Source organism: Nanorana parkeri, unplaced genomic scaffold (assembly GCF_000935625.1).
Source record: "Nanorana parkeri isolate BGI_ZX_2015 unplaced genomic scaffold, ASM93562v1 scaffold12, whole genome shotgun sequence".
NCBI lineage: Eukaryota > Metazoa > Chordata > Amphibia > Anura > Dicroglossidae > Nanorana > Nanorana parkeri.
Genome location: NW_017306280.1, coordinates 4,250,632 through 4,277,706, shown reverse-complemented (window position 1 = coordinate 4,277,706; position 27,075 = coordinate 4,250,632). Strand labels below are relative to the sequence as shown.

At 43.5% G+C, this 27,075-nt stretch overlaps 1 protein-coding gene across 2 annotated transcripts in view; it reads right to left on the bottom strand.

Moving 5' to 3' along the window:
* The window catches only part of PPP1R13B (protein phosphatase 1 regulatory subunit 13B), a 73,199-nt gene continuing 46,124 nt past the window's right edge, over window positions 1–27,075 (bottom strand). Inside the window, exons 5-18 of one of the 2 annotated variants that reach the window (XM_018556649.1) lie at window positions 26,175–26,276; window positions 24,905–25,079; window positions 22,995–23,191; window positions 21,425–21,589; window positions 20,232–20,409; window positions 17,182–17,334; window positions 11,217–11,386; window positions 9,356–9,851; window positions 7,802–8,556; window positions 6,173–6,310; window positions 5,964–6,097; window positions 4,450–4,616; window positions 3,150–3,349; window positions 1–977 (exon numbers count right to left, since the gene is read on the bottom strand). In XM_018556649.1, the coding sequence (XP_018412151.1) occupies window positions 936–977; window positions 3,150–3,349; window positions 4,450–4,616; window positions 5,964–6,097; window positions 6,173–6,310; window positions 7,802–8,556; window positions 9,356–9,851; window positions 11,217–11,386; window positions 17,182–17,334; window positions 20,232–20,409; window positions 21,425–21,589; window positions 22,995–23,191; window positions 24,905–25,079; window positions 26,175–26,276 (3,072 nt within the window). In that variant the 3' untranslated portion in view covers window positions 1–935. Of the gene's footprint in view, window positions 978–3,149; window positions 3,350–4,449; window positions 4,617–5,963; window positions 6,098–6,172; window positions 6,311–7,801; window positions 8,557–9,355; window positions 9,852–11,216; window positions 11,387–17,181; window positions 17,335–20,231; window positions 20,410–21,424; window positions 21,590–22,994; window positions 23,195–24,904; window positions 25,080–26,174; window positions 26,277–27,075 lie in introns of both variants that reach the window. The other variant, XM_018556657.1, reaches the window with a different exon arrangement.

The window sequence follows — 27,075 nt, the reverse complement described above, 5'->3', positions numbered from 1 at the left end:
CTAAACATTTAATGTGGAAAAGGCCTTTAAGAGAGCAGACACAACAAAGCAGTAACCCATAGCAACCGGTCAATTTGGTTTTGGCTAATGAACGTTGCTATGCGTTACGGCAGGGGATGGCTCTCCTCACAGTGCTAGCAAATAACGTCCAATAACTTTCTTCTAGACGTGAAAAGTGCAAACAGTAATCTACTCCCCCCCGACTTACAACTTCCATCACAACTTCCATCACCAACATAAAAACACACATCACTCTGCGGCCTTCATAACCTCTCACTTCCTGTCCTCTCTATACAACACTTTGTGCAATGAACCCGCTTATACTTCACTCTCTCTCCTCCATCACTACCCTGTCTCAGGCATTCGTCTACTTACCAATCCCACCACACCGGCATCTCCCAAGTGCTGAAAACTAAACTTTTCATTACACACTTCTGGTTTGAAAATGACAAAAAACACACAAAAAAAACACCCTTTTTGGAAATGTGCTAAACAGACCCACAATGACCATCACACACACACACAACGGAAAACGCCTGAGATGTAAGTGCCCTATGTGGGTGATGGTATGGGGTCCGGCCTTTACTCTATGCACTGGCACTATAACATTACTGGCAGGAAAGCGGGCAGAATTAACTATTTACACCGGGGACGTTGTGCGGTACCGGAGGACAGTGTCACGTCTCCACAGTTGCACCCTGGTGAGTCCGATCCAAAAATAGTCCTGCAGAGTCCATGAGCAGATTGTATGAACGCTCAAGCCTGTAAATGACCCAGGAGGGGGGAGGGGGTAGAATACATCACAGAACACACTGTACTTCTAATGTCTGCAGTTCTGCAGATTGCGGATCAGATCCGCTGATGGTCCATGAAATGTTTATAGCTTGGTGTGCCTTTCCTTCCAGTGTATGTAGGAAATTCCAGGCTTTCAGAGTTCAAGCCAAGGTTCGCTGTCTAGGTTTGATCCGGGGATACAGCTGTGTGAAACAAAAGGAAAAAGGTGAAAGATTGTGGCACTCTATCCACGAACAGTGTTCGGTTGTCCCTACAAATCAAGTCTAAGCTGGCCATACACTTCATCCGACTGAACTTTACATTCACCAGCAACCAAGTAGTGTGAAGGTGCCCATACACCTTACAATTATCTGCAGATTTTCTGTGGTCAGATGGAAAAAGTGCAACAGATTGGCCCAGGTGGAGATTACTCCATCCACACAGTAAAGCCCCGTTCACATTGAGCGATTTATCGCGCGGTAATTCCCGCGATATCGCGGCAAATTACCGCGCTCCAACGCATTTCAATGGGGCAAAGGGTCCTGCTGTCGCGGATCGTGTGTCGCTACAGCAGGACCCTTTTTGGAGCGGATTTAGCCGCGACTCAAGCTTGCTCAATGCAAGCTTGAACGCGATATCGCGCGGCAAATCTCGCGATATCTCGCAATATGCAAATCGTGCGACAAACGCGCAATTTGCATATCGCGCAGTGGGAACGGGGCCTTAAGTGTAGATGGAGGAATCTGTTGCACCTTTTCCATCTGACCACAGAAAATCTGCAGATAATTGTAAGGTGTGTGGCCAGCTTTTGAAGGGCTGGGCAATGGATATAAAACAGAATGCATGCTGAGGTAGACCCGCACATAACTGTACAATCTCATCACATTGCAATGTGTGTGTGGCCAGCTCTCCAGCTACAATCCAACACGCCGCCTTAGACAATGGAAACCCTTTCCTAAAGCAAACTCTTCAAACATGAGGCTTCGGTGATTCTAAAGTCACTTATAGTTTGAATGGTGCAGTTCACCTAAAATTACTTTTCTATTATATCCATATGAATGCTTTAAAAGCCGATACTGCAACATTGCTAGTAGAAATATTTATGTTTGTTCCCCAAGAACCCGATGCAGGCCTTCTGGTGCTGAGAAGGTGCCATTCAACCCATAACCTTGACCTGCCTGTAACCCGCTCCTCACCCAAAAACATGAGCAAAACATAAGCTTTGCCCAGTACTTAACCCTAACACTCGTTCACATGGGTGTGCATCTCCGTAATACAAAGACTCAATCCCAGGGGGGGCAGGTGCTGCGTGTAATTGTGTGCAGCAGCCTGTATTTCCCTATGTAAGGATGCGGCTGCATGCAGACCCGAACCTGCACATCCGTACTAGTCTGGGTGCCAGCACTTGGGCACGCAATGGCTGCATCTAAGTGCGGGCACCCTGTCCCTCGCGGATGCACAGGTCTGTGTGTAACTGCAGGCAGCAGCGTCCTCCTATATAGAGGTACAGGTTGCTGCACACAATTACATGCAGCACCGCTCCCGGGATTGGGTCTCTCTGCACGGGCGTGCACACACACACACGTGACTGAGCTAACCTCACTCTGAAACTGTCAGAGACATACAAGTATTTACCGTATTTTTCGCTCCATAAGACGAACTTTTTTCCCCCCAAAAGGAGGGGGAAAATGTGCCTGCGTCTTATGGAGCGAATCCCGACACCCGAGACATGCAGTGATCACTCGTATTAAAACCGAGCAGCGGCGAAGATCACCATAGAGCAGACGAAGAACGGACGTTCTTCGTCTGCTCTGTGTGATCACTGAGACCGTGGCGCTGTAATTACAGCGCCACCTGTCTCAGCGGTCACTAACTGCAGCTTCTGTCATAAAAGCTGTGACAGAAGCTACTGTCTGTCGAGTGCTCCATAAGGCGTGCCGGACCTCCCTGCGTCCTATGGTCCGGTGCGTCTTATGGACCGCAAAATACGGTACATGTAATTAGCAAGCAATAGATGAGCTTTAACACAAGATCTCACTGACATCTGTAGCTGTAGGAACTGTGGAGCATTTCATCTGAAAAGTTCACAGAAGAAGCACTAAATGTGTCAAATTAGTTTTTTTTTAATCATCTCTCTCTCTCTGTTTGTTATATGTTCTTATTCACATTATTCACACTTCTCGTGACTCTGCTGAGCACCAGAGATTTACCTCTGGAGGGATTTGCTCTCACTTCCATTGTGAGTATCAGACAGGAAGTGAAGGGAAATCTCAGACACAGATGACAAGTGGACCCTCCCTTACTCTATCCAGAACTAAAAGCTTCAGTCCTACTTTCATAGTACACAATCTACACAGACATTATAGGACCCTTACCCCCAGAAGGTTCTTAGGCACATATCCTTCCTTTTCATTAAGACGCGCCCACCACCAGTCCGTCTCTGCGTCGTCTTTGCGTCTCAGAATTGTAACGGCGTCGCCTTCCCGGAAGGGCAGCTCATCAGCGTTTTGTGCTTCAAAATCCCACAGGGCATATACCAGTCCTTTGTTCATTACCCCCAATTTCTCCTGAACACCTGTGTGATGAGAACAAAAAAACACATTCACTGGAGGATTCCCCCGCTGTGAGGCCACTAAGGACTGCGATGAGGCCTCAGCTTTCTATTCACAAGTTCTACCAGGGGGATGTCTCCGCCTCCTCTGATGCCAGCTTTGGGCCCTCACCACTTCCTGATTACATTGAGCTTGTTACTGGTTGTAAATTCCTTTGGACATCCCAAAAATTCATGATTTCCTGTGTCCTTCTATGGACGAGAGAGAAAACAGGATTTTTGTATTCACCGTAAAATCTTTTATCTTGGAGTCCATTGCGGGGCACAGGTCCCACCTCTCTGCGTTTATGATCATGCTCTTGATTCTGCTACAAAACTGAGGCATGCTGGTAGTAAAAGGGGTTGTCCTGACTTGGCCTACAGGTTTTTGTTTTTTTGGCTTGCTCCTGTAGGTGGCAGTATAACCTGACATTTTAGGACTTCCTGTGTCCCTCAATAGACTAAGAAAAACGATTTTACGGTGAATACAAAAATCCCTTTTAACTTCTTTAATGGAAGTTTTGCAAGTACCTAAATTTGGCTTGTTATCAGCCCTTTTGCAGTTTTTTTTAATACAACAGATCTCAGTCTGGGGAAGGAGAAGCAACACATGGAGCCAGTCAGCGAATTAAAGCCGAGAAAATCAGGCCTCCTGCCCTTCCAGAGAGGGCTGTGCTGTGTGACAGAGGTGTGTAAATCTCATGAATGGATGGACAGAAATCCTTTGACAGGAAATCCCATATATGAATTTCATGTCTGCATTAAGCCGTTTTGCCTGGAGTTCAGCTTTTAAGTGGGTCAAACCTTTTTTTAGTTTAAATATTCCAAGCAGAACTCTAACAAAAATAAAGATATCATGAAATCAATAAAAAAAAAAAAAATAATCAATCTATAAACCTGAAAATAATCGAGAAGAATTCTAAATAATATTGACTAAAAAAATAAAACTTCAACATGAAATGGCCGGTGATCATTTCAGAGAGAATGTTAGAAGACAACGCCTGAACAAGCCCGATATATAACAGGACGGGGTTCCTGTATGAAAGGGGAGGGGCAGCTTCATACTGCATCGGGCTGTAAATTACCATAGAGAAACTGTGAACATTGGATGTATCCTTCTTCCATCTCTTCACATTTGTCAGCGGCCGTCTCGGTGTCACTAATGGTGGTGGCAAAGATGGCCGCCCCGCACTCCACCAGCATCTTACACAGGTGGACGCTGTTACAGGAGGCTGCGCAGTGTAGAGGAGTCCTGGCAGGAGGAAAGCAAAGAAGGTGAGGACACAATCTGAAATCAATGCAAAACCCGTCAGTAACGATCCACTAAAGATGGACACACACACACAGCAATCTGATTGTACAATCTGGACACACTCAGCGGGGGAATTCCTCAGTAAGGCCAATGACTGCATTAAAACGTATAGCGGCTGGTACAATTGTTAAAGAGTTAAGGAACTGTACCAGACAGTACACGTTGTACCAATTACTATGCGGTACAAGAATTGTATCTGACGGGGTATAAATTGAATGCATCACATGTGACCTCAGACCACACAGCTGCTGGAACATTTTTGGGAAATTGGGCAATCAGACTGTAAGATGTATGGCCAATCTTACCTCTTCATTTGTTTAGCCATCAGTGAGTTGTCCAATATTCTAAAGGTTGTATCAGAAATGATAGCACACATCCCCAATGCCTACACACGGCTGTATGGTTTGCTCAAGCACTGTGCGTTGCATTGTGGGAAGGAGGTAGAGGGTGTGCATGTTCACTACCAGGAATTGGAGAAGCATCAGGGTCAGCTCAGGGGGGGGGAGCTGACTTATGTAGTATAATCCGCCAGCTTATAACGTCTGCTGACTTACCCAGCTGTCAGATTTTGACCTTCTTCCAATAGATTTGATGTAAAGTCATTATCAGTCCATAAGCTCCATTGTCTATGTGTGCCACCCCCAACACTTGCAGATATGACCAGCCGAGGAGGAGGCATGGCCATACACAGCCATATCATTAGGTGATATTTGATTTCATGGCTGGTTTTATGTCCTCCGAAGCCTCAGATCACATTTTTGGCTTTGTTATAAGAAAAGAATCATTCCACTAATATGATTCTCCTCTTAAAGGGAACCCGGCAGGATGGAAATATCCACCATTGCTAACAAGATTTTTTTTTACATGCAGACTCCAAGGGCGGTCAAGTGAATAACTGACCAGGAAGAAGCATTGAGCCAAGTGATTTTTTTTATTTTACTATACATGACGCCCATTTCAGAAAAAGAAAAATAACTACGGTGCGTTAAATAGAGCAGCCTCAGCTTGTCCATGGAAGGTGCCAGCATTGGCAATAAAACTGAGATTATCAAACAATATGTCATCCTGTAATCAATAGAATGGTCTTCCTATGTAGGGCAACGATTAGAACAAAGGTGTCAGGAGTCCCTGTAACTTTTATGGGGTGATAAAGGAAAAATAGGGAGGAGGGTGTGAGCCTGGAAAGTTTAACTCCTGCCACAAATACTTGTTTCCAGCCAGTGACTCAGGAGTAAAGGAGGAGGATGATATGCCTTTAAAAGCCATGTTAAGGGTGGCAGCACTTACCAGCCATCGCTGTCAGCCGCGTTCACATTAACACCAAAGTCCAGCAAGAACTTGACAATGTGATGGTGCCCAGCGCACACGGCGTTGTGCAGAGGAGTGATTCCCTCATCGTTGGGCTTGCTGGGATCTTCCACCTGAACAAGGACACAGTGTGTCATTACTAATCTCTGGCAGACAACTTCTTACCCCTACTGAGGAAGTATCTGTACCTCATATATGATCCTCTGGACCAGGTCAAACTCCCCTTCCAGGGACGCATCAAGCAGCAGAGCCAGGGGGTTGAACTTCACACGTAATCCATGTCCAGTGCGCTCAGAATTTGGCTTCTTCAGATTAGTGCGTTTCACCTGCAGATAGAGAAATAGATCACATTTAACAACATGGGTTAGTCTGAACCTCTGACATATAAAGCCCTTGAATACCGTTATGCATTGTTTCCCAATAATAAAGGTTTGGCCACATAACTCCCTGGAAGCCCCTGGAGGCAATGCTTGCTCCATTCATCAGCAACAAAGTTCTGTATAGAATAGACAGGGAACATTGAAATGTAGATTTAGATGGACAGACAGTAATGATTGCTGACCAGCTAAATAAGGTCTGGAAGATCAAACCAGAGAGCAGGCCGGTACCCGCACCTAGATATGCTGCTGTACTCTGTGCCCCTCTAGGCTGCAGGATCATTAGTGAATATGGACAGACAGTGCAGAGAGGCTGCAGGGCACCAGTTCATTATACCTAACTGGGACATGGATGCATTAGTAAGGTAGTCTACCTTGTTTTCCTGCAGTACCGGAAATTGCCCAGAGCATTTTCACTAAAGAAGAGCTCTAACCCAACGGCTAAACACACGGCTGTAGCAAATATAAGTGTAACAGTTTATCCTGCCAAACATATTTGTAGAAGTTAAGCTTGTCCTCTTCCAACACCCATCTGTCACAGTATAAATATTTGTGTAGTGTCACTCTTGATGTATGGTGGTCAGTCAACAGGTGGATCGTTCTAGTATTGCTCCCTATTCTCTCCTGTCCTATGGGAGACTCAGGAAGAACACACACATTGCCTCTGTCAGCCAAGCTTCTTAGGAGACAGGTGCTGAGCAAACCTGGCCACAGCAACCATTACCTCTGAATCAAGACATGGATGTCAAAAGTAAATATTAATGGAAGAAAATATTTCATAACTGAAACAATTGGAGTTATCAGCTTTGCTTTCAGCAGCCTCGTCCGGTTTACACCCAACTCCAGCCTCACCTTTTTACCATACAGGTGCATAATCCCCTGCTGAAAATAGTAGCCCCATAACTACTACCTTCCCCTGGGTGCTGTGTGTATGGGTCTTATTTTTGTTTCATTGGCAGATGCCCCTCTTCCACGATTCCTGATGCCCTGCCTCCCTTAAGCCACTCGCCAAAGATCTGGGTACTATGGGTATACCCCCTGTGCTGTCAATGACAACGCTCCTGAGTGAGACCAGTTCATTAGAAATATAAGAAACTGTTAGGGGATGTAAAAGAAAACATACTAGCGAAAAATAGAGGCTGCTACTGCCGACCTCTACCACTGGAAGGACTCGATGCCTGGATGTTATAGCAATCCTTCTGCTTTAATACTTTGAGCCACTAACCCAGAATGAGTATACAGAGGACTCTGCACGTCAGCCAGGCAGCTAGAAATTCCAGACGGAAGTTGGCACGGTCTACTAAAATTCTCCACTATCTAACAAGTGAAATATCATCTTAGGTGGAATGTCGCATAGCTTTTACATTTCAAATAAACTTGATATATAACTAACAGGAGTTCTTACATGGGCCACAAGGAGGAAGTAGGCATGTTACTTACAGAAGGCCTCTGTGGCGGCACAGTGGCTGGTGCTGGTGCCTCCTCTTTGACTGGAGATGCTTCTTCAAGTATTGGGCTTGGCGTCTTCTCATTGGAAGAGACTATAGCTGGATTATTATTATTGTCTTCAGTTGCATCTGAAATCTGGTTAATAATCTCGCTGCTGACCAGTTCCTCTGTGATAGGTGAGCAGACCTTGTTGTCATTGTCATCTGAGGAGACTTGTGGTTCGGGTGCTGGTGGCAGAGGAACGAGCGATGCAGGGGGAGGAATGGGTGGCTGTAAAGAACCTGCCTCCTCCACGTTACCATTAGTGCCCGCGTTACCATTGTCCACATCGGCTGACACGCCGACATGCTCTTGCGGGTTGCACTGCTGGTAGAAAGGTGGAACTTCCATGCCCCCAGCCAAGGTATTGAAACGCTGGTACAGCAATTTCTGTATGTTGGGGCCACTCGGACCTTCAGGCTCAGTTATAGAACTCCTCTTCTTTAAAGGTCTTGGTGCATTGGCAAGTTTTCTCCTAAGAGCCTCCAAGTCAGCATCACTTTGATACCTCAGAGGGGAGTGAACTATGGGGGTCAGCTTGGTTGGACTAAGGGGACGAGGGATGTTTTCCACTCCATTGCCTTCCCCGGTTGGAACACTGCCATCCACTTCACCCTCTTTTTCTCCACCCTGAGCCTGTGCATTATGTAGGAAAGGGAGTGGGGAGGAATTGGACGATCCAGACTGGACGACTGGTTTGCCATATACTGGAAGTAAAGAGGACAGGGTCACTAATACAGAACTAAAAAACCACTACTGGACATAGTTAGTCAGGCTGAAAAAAAGACACTAGTCCATCGAGTTCAACTTATAGAACAATTAACAATGTTATAGCTCAGCTCACAATCAGGCCATACCCAACGTGTTAACTAGCGTTCCTCATATTCATTGGAAAATATCTGGTGGCAAAACAGTCTTTTATTGTTAACTATCCATTGGACGGGAATTTGGGTAAGGAAGACCCGTGGAACTCCGGTATTTCCTCCAGGCCTGCAAAATTTAGAAGGTCACTGCAAGATTCTATTATAGGTCACCCTAGGCATACATCAACCTTCATGGTGACTCTATATAAACACATCTTTTTACTCATCTGCAAGCAGTATTTGGGTGCATTCACCCCAAGCTATACAGCTGTATATGATGCCCTTGCATGGATTAGAAAAATTGCCCTCTATAAAAAAAACTAACGAAAACAAACACTATTGGCAAATACAATACCAATAAACTTTCAGTTTGTTATGCCATCACATTTGTGACCCAAGTAGGAATATTGCGGTAATCAATTCCATTGGAGAATATTACTGAATCTATCCTATAGCACAAACCAAAGTGAATTTGATGACGTGCTTGGACAATAGCAAGGCCAGTGCTGCCACTCCAGTCAATAATACAATGTTTAGTTATCATATCCTCAGAAGACAATCCCAGCTGAGGATCATTTCTGAAAGGGAGGGGTTCATGATAAAATATACCCATTTGGTTGTCACACTTCACCATAACACTTACCTGCTTTCACAGATTTGTTGAGGGTGTTATATACAGCTTGTTGATAGTTCTTTGGTGGCGTTGATTGTTGAAGGTACATAGAATAAATAGAACTGGAGTTTACGGTCTGTGGTCCTTTCCTAGGTGACTGTGGCCGGGATCCCTTTTCGGCCAGAAAAGGTCGAATAGCCACAGTTAAGGGGGGGTCAGGTCTAGTGTCTGTTCCAGGAAACAAGGGGGAAGAGGAGGGTGGGTAGGTAGGGCTGGGAGGGACAGAAATCCTCTGCTGGATTTGCTGGGAGGAGCCTGGAAGGTGGGCATTACTTGGGGGAGGTAAAGGAAGTGGACGTGTACGGGCTGTGGGTCCAGAGCCGGGTCTGGTCAAGCTTCCATCTTTTCTCCTCTCCAAAGAATTTGTAGCACTCAAGGGAAGAGGTCCCTGGTACATGCCGTAATTGTGTGGCAGCGTCTTACTCAATCCTGGGATTGGAGAGGGCAACTTCCCGCCATCTGTAGACTGAAAACCAGGAATCATTAAGATGTTGAATTAAACCCATAAACTGCCATTGATGATCTACTTCTGAAAATCTAGTTGCCTAGAGGTCCATATGACATGTCAACACCAAGTCCCAGAGCCACAAATATACAGCTGCAGTGCGCCTGATCTGCATTCTAGTGTTTGGCCAGTATGAAGCCATCAGACCAGCATGACAACCAGGTACTAGGACGTGCAGAAGTTGGTAAACAACAGCAGTTAAACTTTGAAAGTACAACTAAAATATAAAACACACATGTACATTTACTTTTAATGCCCCAGATCAATGCAAAGCCCAACCCATATAGGGCGAAGTACCATGGGTTTTTTTAAATCCCCCAGCTCAGCAGAACACATTCACTACATTCAGCTGCTGGGAGAAAATAAAAGACCTGTACAGTTCAGGTATGTGACTCGCTCCTTGTGACAGCGCTGGATCAATCACTAAGCACCAGCACTTTCACATGGAGAGAATCCCCAAACTTGTGTAAGTTACGACTTGACCGACTAGTAGCCAATATGGTGCTTTTCCTGTACCGGCAGCTGAAGAGAAGGAAAGGCAAATATGTTTTGCTGCCAAAGGTCAGAGGATTAAAGTAAACCTGGAGCTTTTTCATGCATGGACAAAGCACTTTTTTTTTAATATAACAGGTATACAGGTTCACTTTAGGGCTAAGCAATATCCCAGTTTGCCACAATACAATTCTGCACTAATGAGGGTCAGAGGCTAGTGGAACACATGCTAAATCCTCCGATGTATAGAAGGTCTTCCCACACAGTGCAGATCTGCCAACACCGCTTTCAAAACATCTATAAAATACATTTTTTTTAAATCCCCCAGCTCAGCAGAACACATTCACTACATTCAGCTGCTGGGAGAAAATAAAAGACCTGTACAGTTCAGGTATGTGACTCGCTCCTTGTGACAGCGCTGGATCAATCACTAAGCACCAGCACTTTCACATGGAGAGAATCCCCAAACTTGTGTAAGTTACGACTTGACCGACTAGTAGCCAATATGGTGCTTTTCCTGTACCGGCAGCTGAAGAGAAGGAAAGGCAAATATGTTTTGCTGCCAAAGGTCAGAGGATTAAAGTAAACCTGGAGCTTTTTCATGCATGGACAAAGCACTTTTTTTTTAATATAACAGGTATACAGGTTCACTTTAGGGCTAAGCAATATCCCAGTTTGCCACAATACAATTCTGCACTAATGAGGGTCAGAGGCTAGTGGAACACATGCTAAATCCTCCGATGTATAGAAGGTCTTCCCACACAGTGCAGATCTGCCAACACCGCTTTCAAAACATCTATAAAATACACACAAAAAAAAAAAAAAACAACTTACCAGCTTCTCAGTGGGCCCCACTGCGGCAGACGGTAAGGGCTGGCTTGATATTGGCACGGTTTTAAATCCAGTTTCCATATTGGATTCCTTCCAGTCGGAAGTGCCAAGTGGCGGTGTTTTAACCACAGACATCGCATTCTGTTTCAGTGCAGGCCAGGTGGAGTCACTGGCTGGAAAATCAGAAACATACAAATGTCTATAAAACGGAGCCCTTTACTGAGGAACCACAATGACTGGAAGGGAAAAGCCTTGCTGAAGCTGTAATCATTAGTATTAATTATGTATAAATACCATTAATACTAGAAAAGGTTATATTGTGATTGGGTGATTGTTCAAGATTGACACAAGCGTTAATCAACAGGAAATTAATGTTTACTTCCATGTGTATGCTTTGGTGCAGAATTAAAGGGCATGTGCACCTGAGTGATACAATTGAATTATTATAGTGCCCCTCATACCTGATACAATGCCACCAGCGCTAAATCATCATCCATATCCGGAACAAAAGCAAAGATGCTGAGCGCAGGGGGAGGAGAGGCAAGCTATGATTTTTTTTTAAAGCGTTATATAGGTTTCCCTGGAATAATTTAAGGTGTTTTCCCTGCTTGTAGCTGTGGGCCAGTTGTGAGATAACCTAGAGAGAGTATACTTTTGAAGGGATGCCTTCTCTAAAACTATGATGAGAGCCTACCCGGGATGTGCGGCCAGGGAAGGCAGAGCCTCACCTAGTATTATGAAGAAAAAGGTCTCAGCTTCAAGTCTGAAGCTGACAGCTTTTCCTCCATTCAGGTCGGCTTGTTACAGGTTACACAGCAAGGAAAGCCTCCCCGCTGCGTAACTGGTCATGGACAGAGCGCTGCCTGTTAATTTTGACAGGTAGTTAGATTACACAGCAGCGGGCTTTCTCCTCTGCTTGTGTAACCTAACTGGTGAGGCAAGAGCTGTCAAAGCCTCTACTCTGTGTTAGAGGCGTCAGCTCTGTGGATGGCTTGGACCAATGGCAAAGAAAGCAAAAAAAAAAAAAAAAACCCATTGAGGCCATCAATCTCGATGCCTCAGCAGTGAGGAGCAAGTGAGGGACAGGGAGACCCATCCCCGTCTCCTCCCTTCCTCCTCCCCACACAGCCTGCTTACTGAGCTGGGGCGGAGCTTCGACGGGCTGGGGGGTGCCTCACCCAGCTCAGAAGGCACGGCACACCACTGGAGCCTACTATCTGCAAATGGCTTTATGAGACATCAGAAAAGGAACCAGCAGAACCACTAAAGATCCCAGTCCCACTCTAAGGACAGCAAGAGTAAGTTTGTGTGTTTATTTCTTGATTTTCCCACGTAAATATAGCAGGTTAAGGAAGGCACTCAGACCTATGAAGGGTCCATTGTACGCAACACCTATATTATCTTTTGGGTAGACACTGGTGGGCTGGATCAGGCCCCAGGATTCTAGTTAACAGACATTTGATGACGAAAGAGGAAGTCTTGCTCTGCTTGGCTTGTTGGGTGTTAAAAATTTGATTTAACCTGCCTGCCGATGTCCAACAAAACGTTAGTCTTGAATGGACCTAAATGTTGGGCGAGACCACAGCAACGTCAAATAAAAGTTTATATAGATGACTTTCCTGACCAGCTGCCCTTGACGTGTATTAGAACCTCACTGTACTGCCAGAATGAAAAAGGAGCAACAACAGTAGCAATATGTTATTCCACTCTTCTATGAACCCAAACAATTTTGGTCTTGGTTGTCTATACCTAAACCAGGTCAACATTCCATTCTGCTGCTGGTCCTCTGGGCATGCAAGAGAGCAGCATGAGAATAGTAAAAACCAGTAAGAAAGGAAAACTTTCCTTTACCCTCTGCCTGCACGATGGTATTATAGTTACTTGGGCCTAATGATTTCTGAAACCTGGGGCAATGGCAGTGTGAAACTTCACAGCAACCAGACAGCACCATCCCTACCCCCCAATGCAGTTTAGAGAATTCCTCTAGGTGATGGAGTATTTGTTATACATTCGCTCCACTTCTCTGTACATTCTAAACCATAAACTGGGGCTGAATTACAGGAAGTGCAATCCAAACTGAGATGCTGATCACTTGCTACGTGACAATTGTTCCAGTTTGGTTTGCTCTAGTTTTTGTTGCTTTTCCTGGTTCATCTTATTCAGCTGTGCCATCCATCTCCAGCCACTTGCTTAATTCCCTGCCCCAATTTCAGGAAAATTAAATTATCAGAAAGACAATTTAAAAAAAAGTTAATTAACCTAAAAAAATAAAAAGGACATTTATTGGGAATTAAAACTGCAACAGTGATTATCTAGAGCAGGTCTAGGCATCCTGGGCTTCAAGTGTGAAAAGTGTCTGAAGGGAAATGCCTTGTGTTACCAAAAGGGGGTAAATCAGGTTTCTGAAGTAATTTAGCGCCCTAAGATCTGACAATGAAAGGGGGAATCTTATTGGCTGCTGCAGACAATACAGACACTCTTTCTGATGTAGCTCACTATATTTTCTTTTCAGGTTGAATGTAATGTAATACCACATATTGGCCATCAGATGGAGCTGAGGAGCATAGGAAATAAATACATCTTTGTATACTCCTCAGCTCCATCTAGAGGCCATAATGTGGTATTACATTCAACCGGAAAACAAAATATACTACAAAATGTTTGCTTCTGACAGAACAAACGTTCAGAGATTCCCACGGTGAATGACTGCAAATTGTATATAAACAGACCCCCCTGTATTTAGAAGTTTGGCTGGAGTTACCCTTTAATCCTCCAATGACAATCCCAGCTATTTTTTATATGACTGCGGTAAATGTACACTGGGAATTGGTTTGGTGTGCTGCAAGTTGAATGGCCGTTAAGCTTACCACACCCAAAGCCTATGACACTCTAGTGGTCCTTATTGGTGATCTGCCGCTGACATGACAGGAACACTAGAGAGGACAAAGATACCATTCACCTGCTTCTATAGCTACCTCCTGGTGAGTGGTTTCTTTGCCTTTTCTAATGAACACTTCCAAAATGTACTCAAACCTTTATCATTGGACACCAAGCAGAGTATCCGCCTGCCCAACTCTTCCTTTTGCAGCACTTTGATTATTATAGGAGTGAAGGAAGTCCCAGCATGCATGTGTTAATAGATATAGATCAGGGGTAGGCAATTATGGTACTCCAGTTGTTGTGGAACTACAAGGCCCATGAGGCACTGCAATAGGCATGGCTATAGGCATGGGTACCAGAGGCATGGCAGGATTTGTAGTTTCACTCCAGCCGGAGTGCAGAAATTGCCTACCACTGATAGACACTTATTGTGGATTTGTCACAGGAAGCCCAGTTCTGCCCTAGAGTCACTGATTAATAGCAGCCAATCGGCAAGCAATCATTTGCATTATTTCAAGGCGATCAGATTATTCTGCCACACAGGACACAACATACACTCCACAAGGTCAGGCTTTGTGGAAACGAGCTGGGGAATGCTATCAAGCTCTGTCGCTGTCCATGAGCCTTTCTTCTCGAGTGTGACACGCTCTGCGCAATGCAAAACAAAAGAAAAAAAAACGCACCAAAAAGGAATCCTGTTAAAACCTTCAATGTTACAAAGTACAAAAATAAAAGGGCAAACAAACTTAAAAGGGCCAACACTGAAATATGTGAAAGGTGATTTATAACGCATAGGATGCCTAAGCTTAGATTTTAGATCCACATTAAACAATGAAGGAGAGGGGTATGAGAATCGGCACCTGTCTCCTAAAAATGAGATTAGATGCCTCTATGGTTCCAGGTCATGTGACCGAACACAGCAGGTGTGCATTGGAGTGATGACAGAAGGTAAATGAAAGACTCGGCTGTCATTGCTGCCCACGTTGGTGCAGACCATGTGACCTGGAACCAGAGCACATTGGGATCTCATATGACACCAGCCAAGCTTATGCCAAATTCTAACACTCCTCCCCACAAGTCAACCACCCTTCCTGTTTGCAGTGAACTTCTATTTCCTTTTTATGTCTCCTTTATGGAAAACAACCAGATTTGGGTTTTCACTGGACAACTGTCATTTTCCACTGCAAATCCAAACCTCGCTGTAGAACAGGGGAGGGCAACTTCGGCGCTCCAGCTGCTGTGAGACTACAAGTCCCATGAGGCACTGCAAGAATGACAGTTACAGACATGACTCCCAGAGGCATATTGGGATTTGTAGTTTAAGCACAGCTGGAGGCTGTAGGACAATACACTTAGTTCTTATTAGTGGGTGTACTGGCAGTACAAAGTGCAGTGCAAGTCCACAAGTGTAAATACTAGGGATGCACGGATACTTGGCATTTTCATGAGCACTACCAGGGTTGCAGTGGTTGCAGCTGGGACCGGGCTCTGGCGCTCCACCACTGTCCTGAAATCATTAGCCGGTAAATGTATCAGTACTTGTATCTGTGAGTACTTGGACAAGTATCAGTACTTGTACTCGCAAAACTGGTATCAGTGCATCCCTTTATTTATATTTATAAAAACAAAATCATACATTAAAACCGAGATGTACAAATCCCGGGAGCTCCGTGTGCTCCTTACAAATGACAGCTGCCTCCAAACTTCTGAATTGTTCTCTAGTCTAGTCTTGGAGCTCGAAAAGTATCGGTACATCCCTAGTAAATAACATGCAGCAGATAATCCATTCCCCATGTATTATAGTGAAATTAACAATGAATTTACTTTTTATTGGCTGCACGAAGTTACTGCACTTTGTACATCACAGAACTTTGCATTGCCTTCTAGTCTGAGAAACAAAGCTAACTGCACTGAACTGGGTTATGTTATGTTTGTGATCATCCATATTTGTAATGTTATATTGCTTCTTCATAATGGCATGTGTGTTCCACTAAAATATATCAGTTATGGGTGAGTTCTGGCCATTGGCTTCCTAAAACGAAACCTGTGCTGAAATATATAAGCGGCCATTGACGAGCTCTCCTTAAAATACCAGTCGCCTGGCTATCACACTGATCCAATGGCTTTAATACAATCTCATTCAATGACCTGTAACAGGTATGCAGATCGAGAGTTCAAATTACTTCCCTTGTTGCATGCTTGTTCCAGGCCAGTGACTCAAAGTATTTAGGTAGCTCTATGCATTTTTTGTTTTTTTCCCCCCCTTAGTTTTGGATAGAGAGGGCAAGGGTTAGACCCCATGTCACGTTTTTAATGCTGTCTTAGTCCCGCTGAAGAGATTCATTCCTTTAATTGTACTTACTGGTGACCATTGTCACCGAAAGGCAATTCAAACATTTTCTGGCACAAGAAGTGATGGGAAATCTCGCCCAATATTATATTATATGATATATCTCTAGATCTATATCTATCTAGATATATGATTTTAACACTTCCCTATCCAAAAACTAAAGTTTTGGCTAAACATACACATTAAAGCTAGAGGCAGGCAGGCAACTGTTTTTTTCAACAGACCAGCAATGGCAATCTATTTGCAGTACAGGTATCTTTTATATCTTGCTGGGACTCAGGGTAACATATTGCCACCATCTCTTCCTTCTGCTAAAAAAAAAAAACTCTCCTCCTGCCGCAGCGAGGAGAGCTTCCATAATCCCTCTAATGTATAAAAAAAAAAAATAGGGGGCATGATAGCTCACCATACCACCCACAGCAGAGGCAGAGCTGGGAATTGTGGGCAGAGACTTTAATGCTGAAGATCCCACATGTATAAGAAGCCAGTGAGGTGATGCATCACCCTTTGCATACTAATATCAGTATTGGGTAGACCATGCCTTTCATACAGTTAAGATGTGCACAGGACTAAAGGGAAATTTGCTTTATTGCTGTTACCTAGGAGACTACTCACCTAGTAAAACCTTAAAAGCTACTACAACTCAGAAGTGAATTAGTATACAGGGGCAAGTTGACAAGTGAAAGCAAGTTGCATTTAAGCAATGGAACTACAAGAGGTCCTGCCGAGCAGACTCACTGTTTAGACTGTCAGAGAGTTCAGGTGCCTGATGGATGAGATCAGAAGACTGAAGAGAGGAATTGGGAGATGACAGCATGGGATCCACCATAATGTCTAAATCTGAAACCTTCCAAGGACCTGGAGATTTTTTCACACACTCACCGTCTCCCTCTATTGGAGGATGACAAGTACAGCCAGACACCCCAAGGTCAGGAAAGAAAGACACATCAGCGGAAGAAGATCAAAAAAAAAAAAAGAGAGAAAAGGGAGACACAAAAGACCAAGAAGAGACACAAGACATAGGACAAGACATTAGGATGCAAAAAAAGAAGAGTGATGTGAGAAATGCAACATATACACTGGAATAGTACTACAAATAAAATAATAAGTGCACTATTTAATGAGGCAACATTCAATTTGCAAAGGGACTTTAAAAGAGAAGTAATGGGCCTCATTGTTTATTAGTTTTCTATACTTGTTCACCTGTGACAGGTAGAAATGAGGTGGCCATTTATGCTGCAAGGTGGACAGAAATTTTGATCAATACAGGGTAATGTCTTACAGCTTTATCAGAACCCAATACAGTATGATGAACCAGCACACCCCTTCTTCTATAAACTCCACCCCCACTCATCACAGGGTTGTGATTTTCCTGATGGCCTGAAAATTTAAAAGAGCCCCACTATGCCTGAATGGTCAATACCAGATGTCACCACTAGATGGCGCAGCAGGAAACCCATTTAACTTTGTGCCTGTGGTATCCTTAGCCAATCATATTGCGGGAACCAAGCCAATTGCTGTATCCAAGCAAATTGCGGGAACAGGCAACCAGGTTGGATTTTTTTGGCCAACAACAAAATATTCTGTCTAACACCATGGTAAGATGGACAGAACTTGCCGAGTCCTTGAACATAAACACATGGGTGAAGTGGCCATGGTAAAGAAACATTAATTTTATAGGATGATTGTTGAAGAGCTGCATCACACCTGCTAACCCGAACTCTATCTTATGTCTATGACCAACTGTAGTCGGGCAGATATAGGTGTAGAATTATCTTACAATGGGAATTATTCAACTCTACCAGATCAGAAAATTAATAACTCCTCATTTTCTGGTCAGTGACTCTGAAGTCAGCAGGTGATATTACAGCCTGGCATCTAGCATTTTTAAAAGGAGAACTATGGGGTTAAGGCTTTTCCCCATAGTTCTCCTTAGGGTAACGGGAGGACACAAACTAGCATCCTCCCGTCACCCTAGGCTCAGTATACCGCAATCTGCTGCTCGCGGTATACTGAGACGCCGCAGCTGAAGCGGATCCCGACAATTGTGCCGGGATCCGCCCAGCTGCGTGACTGACATGTGGCTCTGCCTATCTAGAGGCAGAACCAGCTGTACCCGCCCCCTCCCCCGTCCGTTCCACCAGTCAGCGCTGGCGGATCGGAGCGGGGGGAATCCAGCCCCTCCCCTGTCACGGCAGAGAGCCGTGACAGGATCGAGAGGTGAGCGAACGCCGGTATGTGTTCGCTCACCTCCCGATCTACTGAGCCGACCTGTGAGAGTCTCATTGTCACAGGTCGGCTAGAACTACGTGGTGAGTGAAAAGCACTCGCCTCATAGTTCTCCTTTAAGGGGGGAGGTTATTAACGGCAGCTTTAAATACATCTCTTATGACAGGTACACTTTCAAGATGAGGACCCCTTTACTTCCCCTTTAAAAGTAAGGCCATCAGAATGACAACAATGAATGTTCATTAACACATAGATGGAGAATGGTCAGATCATTACAGCATGAAACAGAGAATGATTAGATAAAAACACAACTAAAAAAATACAACTTCTCACCAAATGGAAGTCATCAATCTACAAGTCACTATACCCTCAAAACTGGTGTCAGTTAATTCCTATATTCTATTGGACTTGGGGCGGAAAATGTTTAACGTGTTCTTCAATGTTAAGCCACAGAGTGAGGTGAATGACATATTACGATCAATCTGTCACCAATAGGTACAAGCTGCACCTACTAGGTGTCCTCTACCTTACTTATAACATGTGCATAGAATTATCACATTGACCAATTCACAGAGGAAATATTTTTTTCCTATGCTCCTCAGCTTCATCCAGTGGCCATAGGACGTTATTATCCTCATATTACATTCGGCCTGGAAAGAAACTAGCTATGTGAATTGTTTATGAATACATTCCTTATTGTATTGAAAATGCCAATTTGTTAGTTTAACAAAACTGCCCCCATCATTTATGGGTGCACCAATATGACAAGTTTCCAATGATTTTCTTGTCCTAATCAGTGTAAGAAAGGCCTACCACCACCACTAGCCTGCAGCTAAGCACTGTAGAGCTTATGTTCTATGCTGATTGGTCCAATTCAGCAAGCAAGCCCGATATTCTCACATAAGGAGCAGTGGCTGCAGGCCAGAGGTGGGGGACAGGCTATATAAGTGGTAGTGGGCCATTCTTGAACCTTTAGGGAAGTCATTAAATAATAGTTATACCCTGAGATGATGGGTGCCATTTTACAAAATATTTAACTAGGATTCAGCAAGGTTAACAACTAATCAACCAAGTGAATTGCCTCCATCAGCAAAGCTGAAGAGACTATGAAGATATTAAAACTGCTATATTGAGGCCCCTGTAGTCAGCCCCGGTGCTTATGTGTAATAATGACACACTCCATGATGAGCTATGCAGATATTTGAGGTCCCCCATCACTATGGAATTCATGACAAGGGAATAGTAAAATGAAATAAGTTGGGAATGCCAGGGAATTGGATGAAGGTGGGACATAGTCAATAAAGGAAGAGTAAAAAAATTTAGATGATAAAATGTTGAGGATTATTGTATGCCCTGTATCCCACACACAACTGTTTAATACTTCCAGTCTCTTATCAAACAATAGCTGAAAGGACAACCATATAAGAATTTGTTTTGCAGACAGTATACGTTCCTTTGCTTTCTTCTGTAACATTTAACTTACAAAATAAAGTTATACAGTTGAACAAAAAAAACAAACATTTTAAACACTTTTCGTCTTATTTGCGCCATCGACCTACCAGACTTCGAGCGGGTGTGTGTTCCAGTAGCGGCAAGAGACAAGGACTGAGGTTTCACTGGGTCAGCAGGCAGGGTATAATTTACTGTGTTCGGAATCTGGATGTAAGGGCCCACAGCAGCGACTCGCCCAGATGCCAACGTAGACTGAGGAGACGGTGCCCCATTGATGCGATTCAACTGTAAGTAAATACAAAAAATACATGAGTGGCTTTTGCTGTGCTCTTTACAGTGAAATAATGTGACGACTCTCTCTCACTCTAGGTGGCACAAGGCATAGGCATCCAAGAGGACAACGTGGTGAATCCCATAAGAGACTTCTTATTCCCAGTTCAAGTAGCTCTGATGATTTTTCGTTTGGAGCAAATGCTCCAAACGAAAATTTGCTCAGTGTAGTGAGAGCTAGCAGACCGTAGAGGGTTGAATAAACACATAACCCAAAATAATGTTTAGATTTAGAAAGAATAGGAATGAGTTGGAACCTTTTTTGTTTTTGTTTACCATGTCTGTATTAAAGAGATTCCTACTGTCGCTCCTGGTGCATATTGTCACCAAGACAGAAGGTAAAGGGAAATCCAAAATGTTATAGTTGGAACAGGAAGAGGGCAAATCTTCCAATGGAGACACTTGTCCAGCAAAAACCATCTTAAAGGGGATTTCATCTCACATTCTATTGTGATTTCAGGACAAGAAGTGAATGCCAATCTCCCCATTGTGACAAAGATGGCCAAAAAAAAAAAAGGACCCCAAAACCCAACAAAGGTTCCAAACCTTTCCTTGCTATAGATACATTTTAAGTCACTGATCAAAAAACTGTCTGCTTTTGTTGGAATTTTATTAACATTTTCTAGATTTGGATTAGATGCATGCGCCCTCAAAATGAACGAGAGGAATTCGCACCAAAGGCGAACAGGAAGTAGGGACTCTGCAGAGAGTTGAGCTGCAGGATTAGCAGGTGGTGAAGAATATTGGGAAACATACAACCTACAAAGACAACCTGCTTTGAATGACGTGATAAAAAAAACAGAGCAATCATCATGATGTTGGTGCAAATCAAATTGAGGTTGTTGTATAAATGAAGGGGAAACCTGGGATAGGACACTGGTGAAATGGACGTTGGTGCAACATAATGAACTGGTGAAACATCTAAGAAACAATAAAAGGCACAGAGCGGCTGTTGAGTAGTTCATCTTACGGGAATGTTCTCTTTTTGACGTGCCTCAACTTTTTTCTTGTAGAGCCGCTCGCGCAGTTCATTTATACGCTTATCCATGATGGCGACCTCCATATTGCGCTTGTTTAATAACTCTTTTTGCTGCTGGAGCTTTGTGTTCTGCTCCTGGTTAAGGCGGTTTCTGATCTAAAATGAAAAAAACACAGAAAACCTTCAAAATGAACACATTTATGCCTCAGATATACTACACGACTTTACTTGCGAGTTTTGAACCCAGTGTAAGCATAATAAAGGTTTCTGCCAAAGAAGCTTCGCAGAAGCAAAAACTGTTCTTCTACAATCTATAGAATGCATTTCACTGATAGGGATGCTAAAGGACCAAGCACAGAATGAACAGAAATATGTACCATGAATGCTGCCCTCCCTTTCAGGTACTACTGACTCGACTGTATTTCTGACGTTTTACTGTTTCCGTTTCTCATGGTTCAGTAAGACTGCGCTACTGCCAACGAGAGGCACATGAAATAGACCTAAAGACTGACAGGCTTGAAGAGACAAGAAAACAATGATTTTAAAGCTGAGTCCCAGGCAAATAAAAACCACAAAGTACAAATATGGGGGCTGGTTTACTTATTTTCTTGTCCAACTGAGCTTTACGAAACACAGCCAGCCTGGTGACCAGACCTTTCTCTGCTGCAAGTAAGCAACACAGCTAGGTTTCCCCCCTGCCTCAAGGACAGTAAAGGAGCAGCAATACGACTGGTGAGCTCATCTTGCTGCTCTCTCCTCCGGTAAGCATGTTCCTTGTCAGTGCACATGAATGCAGGATATCTGAATGTCCCCAAATACTGGCCTTCTCTCTCTTAGTCTGAGTAATGCTGTAAAGGAGGTCTGACCACTCAAATTCAGGTATTAATACTAGCACCACTTAAAAGACATTTAAGTTTCCAATATCTTCCTGGAGTTAAGCATTAAAAACACTGCCAAGAAAAGCATACATCTCTGTTAAATTTAATGTTTTGAATTTTGCCTTTAGAAGAAACCTATCCAGAGACCACCATGTAGGCTGCTCTTGTCCAACGTTCTTGCTAGTTGCCTGGCTGTCATGCTGAAGCCATGGCTTTCATACTTTCTCAGCCACTGATCTAGAACAAGTATGCAGGTCAGGAGTTTTGACATCTCTTGCTATTTACATACAGGTCAGGGACTAAGAAAATGCTGACGCTAAAGCAAGAATTTTCACGTGGCCAGCACTTTTTTATCTTTGAAGATCATCATCTGTTGTTCATACACAATAGAGTCAGCCATGTGGACATGGCCAATATTTAAAAAAAATGCAACTTAACAGTGGGGCACTTCAGAGTGACTTTATAAATATCACAAATAAAATACTGTGGTGAATAATTCACCAAAATCAACAAATAATCCATCCAATAAAAGGAAACTGATCACAAAAGCATCTCCGTAATACATAACAGGCTCCTCTGTGATTCACTCAGCATCGACTGCCGGTCATAAGGTCATAAGCCTGGATCAATATACTGATTCAGGGGAATCGTAATTTTTGCAGTTTTACAAATTTGCCCCTTACCTGAAGCTCCTGATACAGCTTCTTCAGCTCCAGTGCAGCAGGCCCCGTCATCTGCCCATTGTAGGTCTGGAATCCATTCAACTTCCCTTTCCGCAGGTCTTCCAGCTGCTGCGTGAGTTGCTCCACTTTTTGCACTGCAGCCTGCAGCTCCTGCTGCTTCTCCTGGAACACGTCACTGATGTGCTCAATCTCAGCAGCTGCTAGAACATGAGCGGAACATCAATAAAAAAGGCCCAAAGCCATTAGCGCAACACTCTTAATATTTTAGGTCACACCAACTCAGCTCCAGGGTAGGAAGTGGTACCATGTTCTCAGGTATCAATGTCGGATACACCATGTAAGCAGATCAGTGCTCCTATTCAATGCTCTAAATTATCAGCCAATCAGAGTTTGGACATTGGGCAGTGAAACCTTGCAATGGGAATATACACTCGTTCTGTAACTCTTTGACTTCCTTATTCTCTTTAAATACACTGGGTCTGTATAACAGATTTCCACATTGCTTACTATTTCTCTAATACCAATGCATTTTTGCACAGCACATTGGCATTTTATGAAAAAAACACTTCCCCTATAATTGCTGGAGTTTTGAGTGCTTTGTGTTTACTAATTTATTTGCAGCTACCTTGACTTCATGAACTTACTGCATGCAATCGATTTCTGTACTAATGGAATCATGTTATTACTGCAAACATCCGTACCCTCAAATAATCATTTGAATAAATCACAGCAGCATTTGTATGTGTAAATACACAAACTCTGTACAACAAATTTTATATAGTGACCGGATTGTGGTGTGTGCTTTATTCTAACATACACTAGATACTGCATTTTATAAGAGGGGAGGCCAATAAGTTATTACACTCACCATGATCTAGATGTGCTCGGGATCTGAAATGTTGCAGGTTTATAGGTGGATATATTGGTAATATGCATGGCAATTTTTGTTTTTGTATGTCATGGTGAATTGTAGTTAAGAGCCAAGAGAATTGGAGTTGGTGTCATGCCAGACAAAGTTGAATACCAAGCCGTGATTAGATTCTTCCATCTTTAAAGGAAATCTGTTTCTTCAGATTTGGAAACAGGAAGAAGTCCGAAGGTGCCAGGTCAGGTGAGTAAGGTGGATGGGGCAGAGATTCATAGACACAATCGCAAACAAAAGTGACAGTTTCTGCACCTCGATTATTTGGGGAGATTTCCCTTGAAGATGGAGGAACCTAATCACGGCTCGGTATTTAACTTTGTCCAGGCATGACACCTACTCCATTTCCCTTGGTTCTAACTACAATTCACCACGAAAAATGAAAAATGGCATGCATATTACCAAGATGCATGCATATTACCAAGATATCCACCTATAAAACTGCAAAATTTCAGATCCCTAGCACATCTAGATCATGGTGAGGGTAAGAACATATTGGCCTCCCCTCGTACATTCATTTTAGGGTAGGAACCCTGTATTCATCAGTTGAACACAAAGTATACCTAAGGTCAAAAGTTTTTTTTATTTTTGGATGGAGTGGGGTGTATTAACTCCATCAAACATTTATTGCTGTTAGTGTGCCCATTAGTGAGATTCTCCCCTCTGTAATGATGGCCATTGTCACTAGAACAGATAATGATGGGAAATCCAAAATATTAGGGTTGTTAAAAGAAGAGAAATAGAGGGGAACTCTTCCAAAGGGGCGACAACTGCAAAAGAGGGGATTTCCCCCCAGTCTAGAGAGATCTCCTCTCACTACCTGTTGTTTGTCTGGAACAGGAAGTAAGGGGAAATCTCCCCAATGGGACACTACAGCAAATAATAAATGTAAAGAGTTTTAATCATTGCATATTCTATCCAACCCAAAAAAAAAGGTTAGGAAGCTTTTGGCTATTTGTAACATGGCTTGGTTAGCGAGCAGACCTACATATATTTCCATTCATGACTTTGCTGTAGTCCGCCTGTCCTCTCATGGCTCGGATCTTCTTCAGTTTGCTCTCCTGCGTTTCCACTCTCTCCTTCAGCTTTTGAAGTTTTTCAGTCTCTGAGACAGTCTGCAGCTGACGGCGCTCTTGTTGCTTTAGATACCGCAGGCGCTGCTCCTGCCAATCCAGCAAAAGAAAAAAAGAAAGGCTCAGCTGGTACAGGAAAGCCATTTTCATGATCACACATAAAACAAAAGCTGGTGGTTCGGTACACACAGGAAAACAAACAGCGGCAATGTAAACACAGAGTCCTACACATCTGTGTGGCTTCCTCCGTCTGCCATTTCCTGCGGCCTAGAGCCTCTTCCTGATGGAGCAAAATGGCTCCCTGTTGTCTAGTTTTGTGGGCCCAGAAGTAAAGAGAGATAAGCACTCGAGAGATAATAAAACAGAATGTTGACTGTGATGAAGAGAAAGGCAGAGATAGCAGAAGAGAATGACTGCCAACTAAACCAGCTGATAATGAAGGTCAGGCAATAACCATCACTGGCTTGGCTTTGGCCACATATGACCTCACACCTTACAGGTATGCACTCATACCTCTATGGCCAAAAGTTTGTGTACACCTGAACATCACACCTATATGAGCTTGTTAAACACCCCATTCCAAAGTCAGACACTAACCGGGATTTTCCACAACCACCACCTTTACAGCTACAACAGCATCCAGCCATTTGAGTAGGTTTGCCACAATATTTTGGTGCGTGTCTACAGAAATTTGCGCCCATTCAGCAAACGAGCATTTGTGACAACAGGTACTAATGTTGGACGAGAAGACCTGGCTCGCATTTGACATTCAAATACACCCTAAAGGTGTCCGGTAAAGTTGAGATCAGATCTCTGTGTGGGCCACTAAATTTCCTCCACACCAAACTGGTCAAATCATTTCTCTTTGCCGCTGTACACAAAGCCATCTGCACAGTCATGCTGGAACAGAAAAGGGCCTTCTCCGAACTGTTACCACAAGGCTAGAAGTGCACAATTGTCTAAAATGTCTTTGTATGCTGTAGTAATGTTACTCTAATGCTTTGTTTTTTCCCCTTTCATTCGTTCAATGCTGTATTGGCAGTTAAAAAGGAGAACATGATTAGTCACTACAGACAACAAGATCAATTCCTTCATCTGCTGCCATTGATACATTGATCAGTTTTAATCTAGCTAAAAAGAGCTCTGCTTCTATACAGTGTAATGCTGAGAAATGAACCTGCTCACCTTGGCCACCAACATCTGTTGCTGGTTCTCGATCTGTTGCTGTTGGCGGCTGGCCATGTCTTGCAGCTCTGTCAGAGTCAGCTCCACACGCGGGTTCCCCACCTACACAGGGAAAAGCATACAGGAATCGTAAAGGAACATTTAGGTGTAAAATACAAAACAGCAATGTTATTTTTCAATATTTTGGTGTAATAACAACCAATATTTAATTTCCTCACACTGGGTGCAGAATGCTCCCATACCAAAGGACTGGAATGTTCAAGTGAGAAGCTCTGTGAAGGCAATTTTACTGAAGAGTTTAATTAGAGCATGTCTTGGGCCCATTCACACCACATCCAGATCATCTCCAGACCAGACCAGATTGTTTCCAGACCCAAAATGCATCCTAATGTATTCCTATGCTATTTTTGGCCTCTGTTCACACCAACGCAGGTCTGTTCCAGACCAGACAAATACTGCTGGTCTTATTTTATCTGGTCTGGAATGCACTGGAACTGCGGGAGGTTCACACCATTTTCCGGACCAGATCTTGTCCGAAAAATGGTGTGAACCTGCCCTAAATGCAACATTTCTAAAATATTCCCAAACCTTCATCACTGAAAGAAACAAATACAATGTTCATATTTTTAAGCAATTTTCCAAATTAGGCCCAATGCCGTTTTATGTACACAAGCTAGAGACCTTATTTTTCTCAGGCATCTAAAGCAGCCTTTCTCCACCTCCTTGTCCGAGAGAAGCCTTTGAAATAATTTCCAGGTCCCAGGAACCCCTGTAATACCAACTGATTAAAAGGAAGTCTCCATTGATGTGCTTGCTAGTGCATGCAAAAAAGTCAGCATTGTATTTCCTTCATTTTGGTCTTTCTACTAACATGTTGCCTTTTTAACCTGCTGCCACCCAT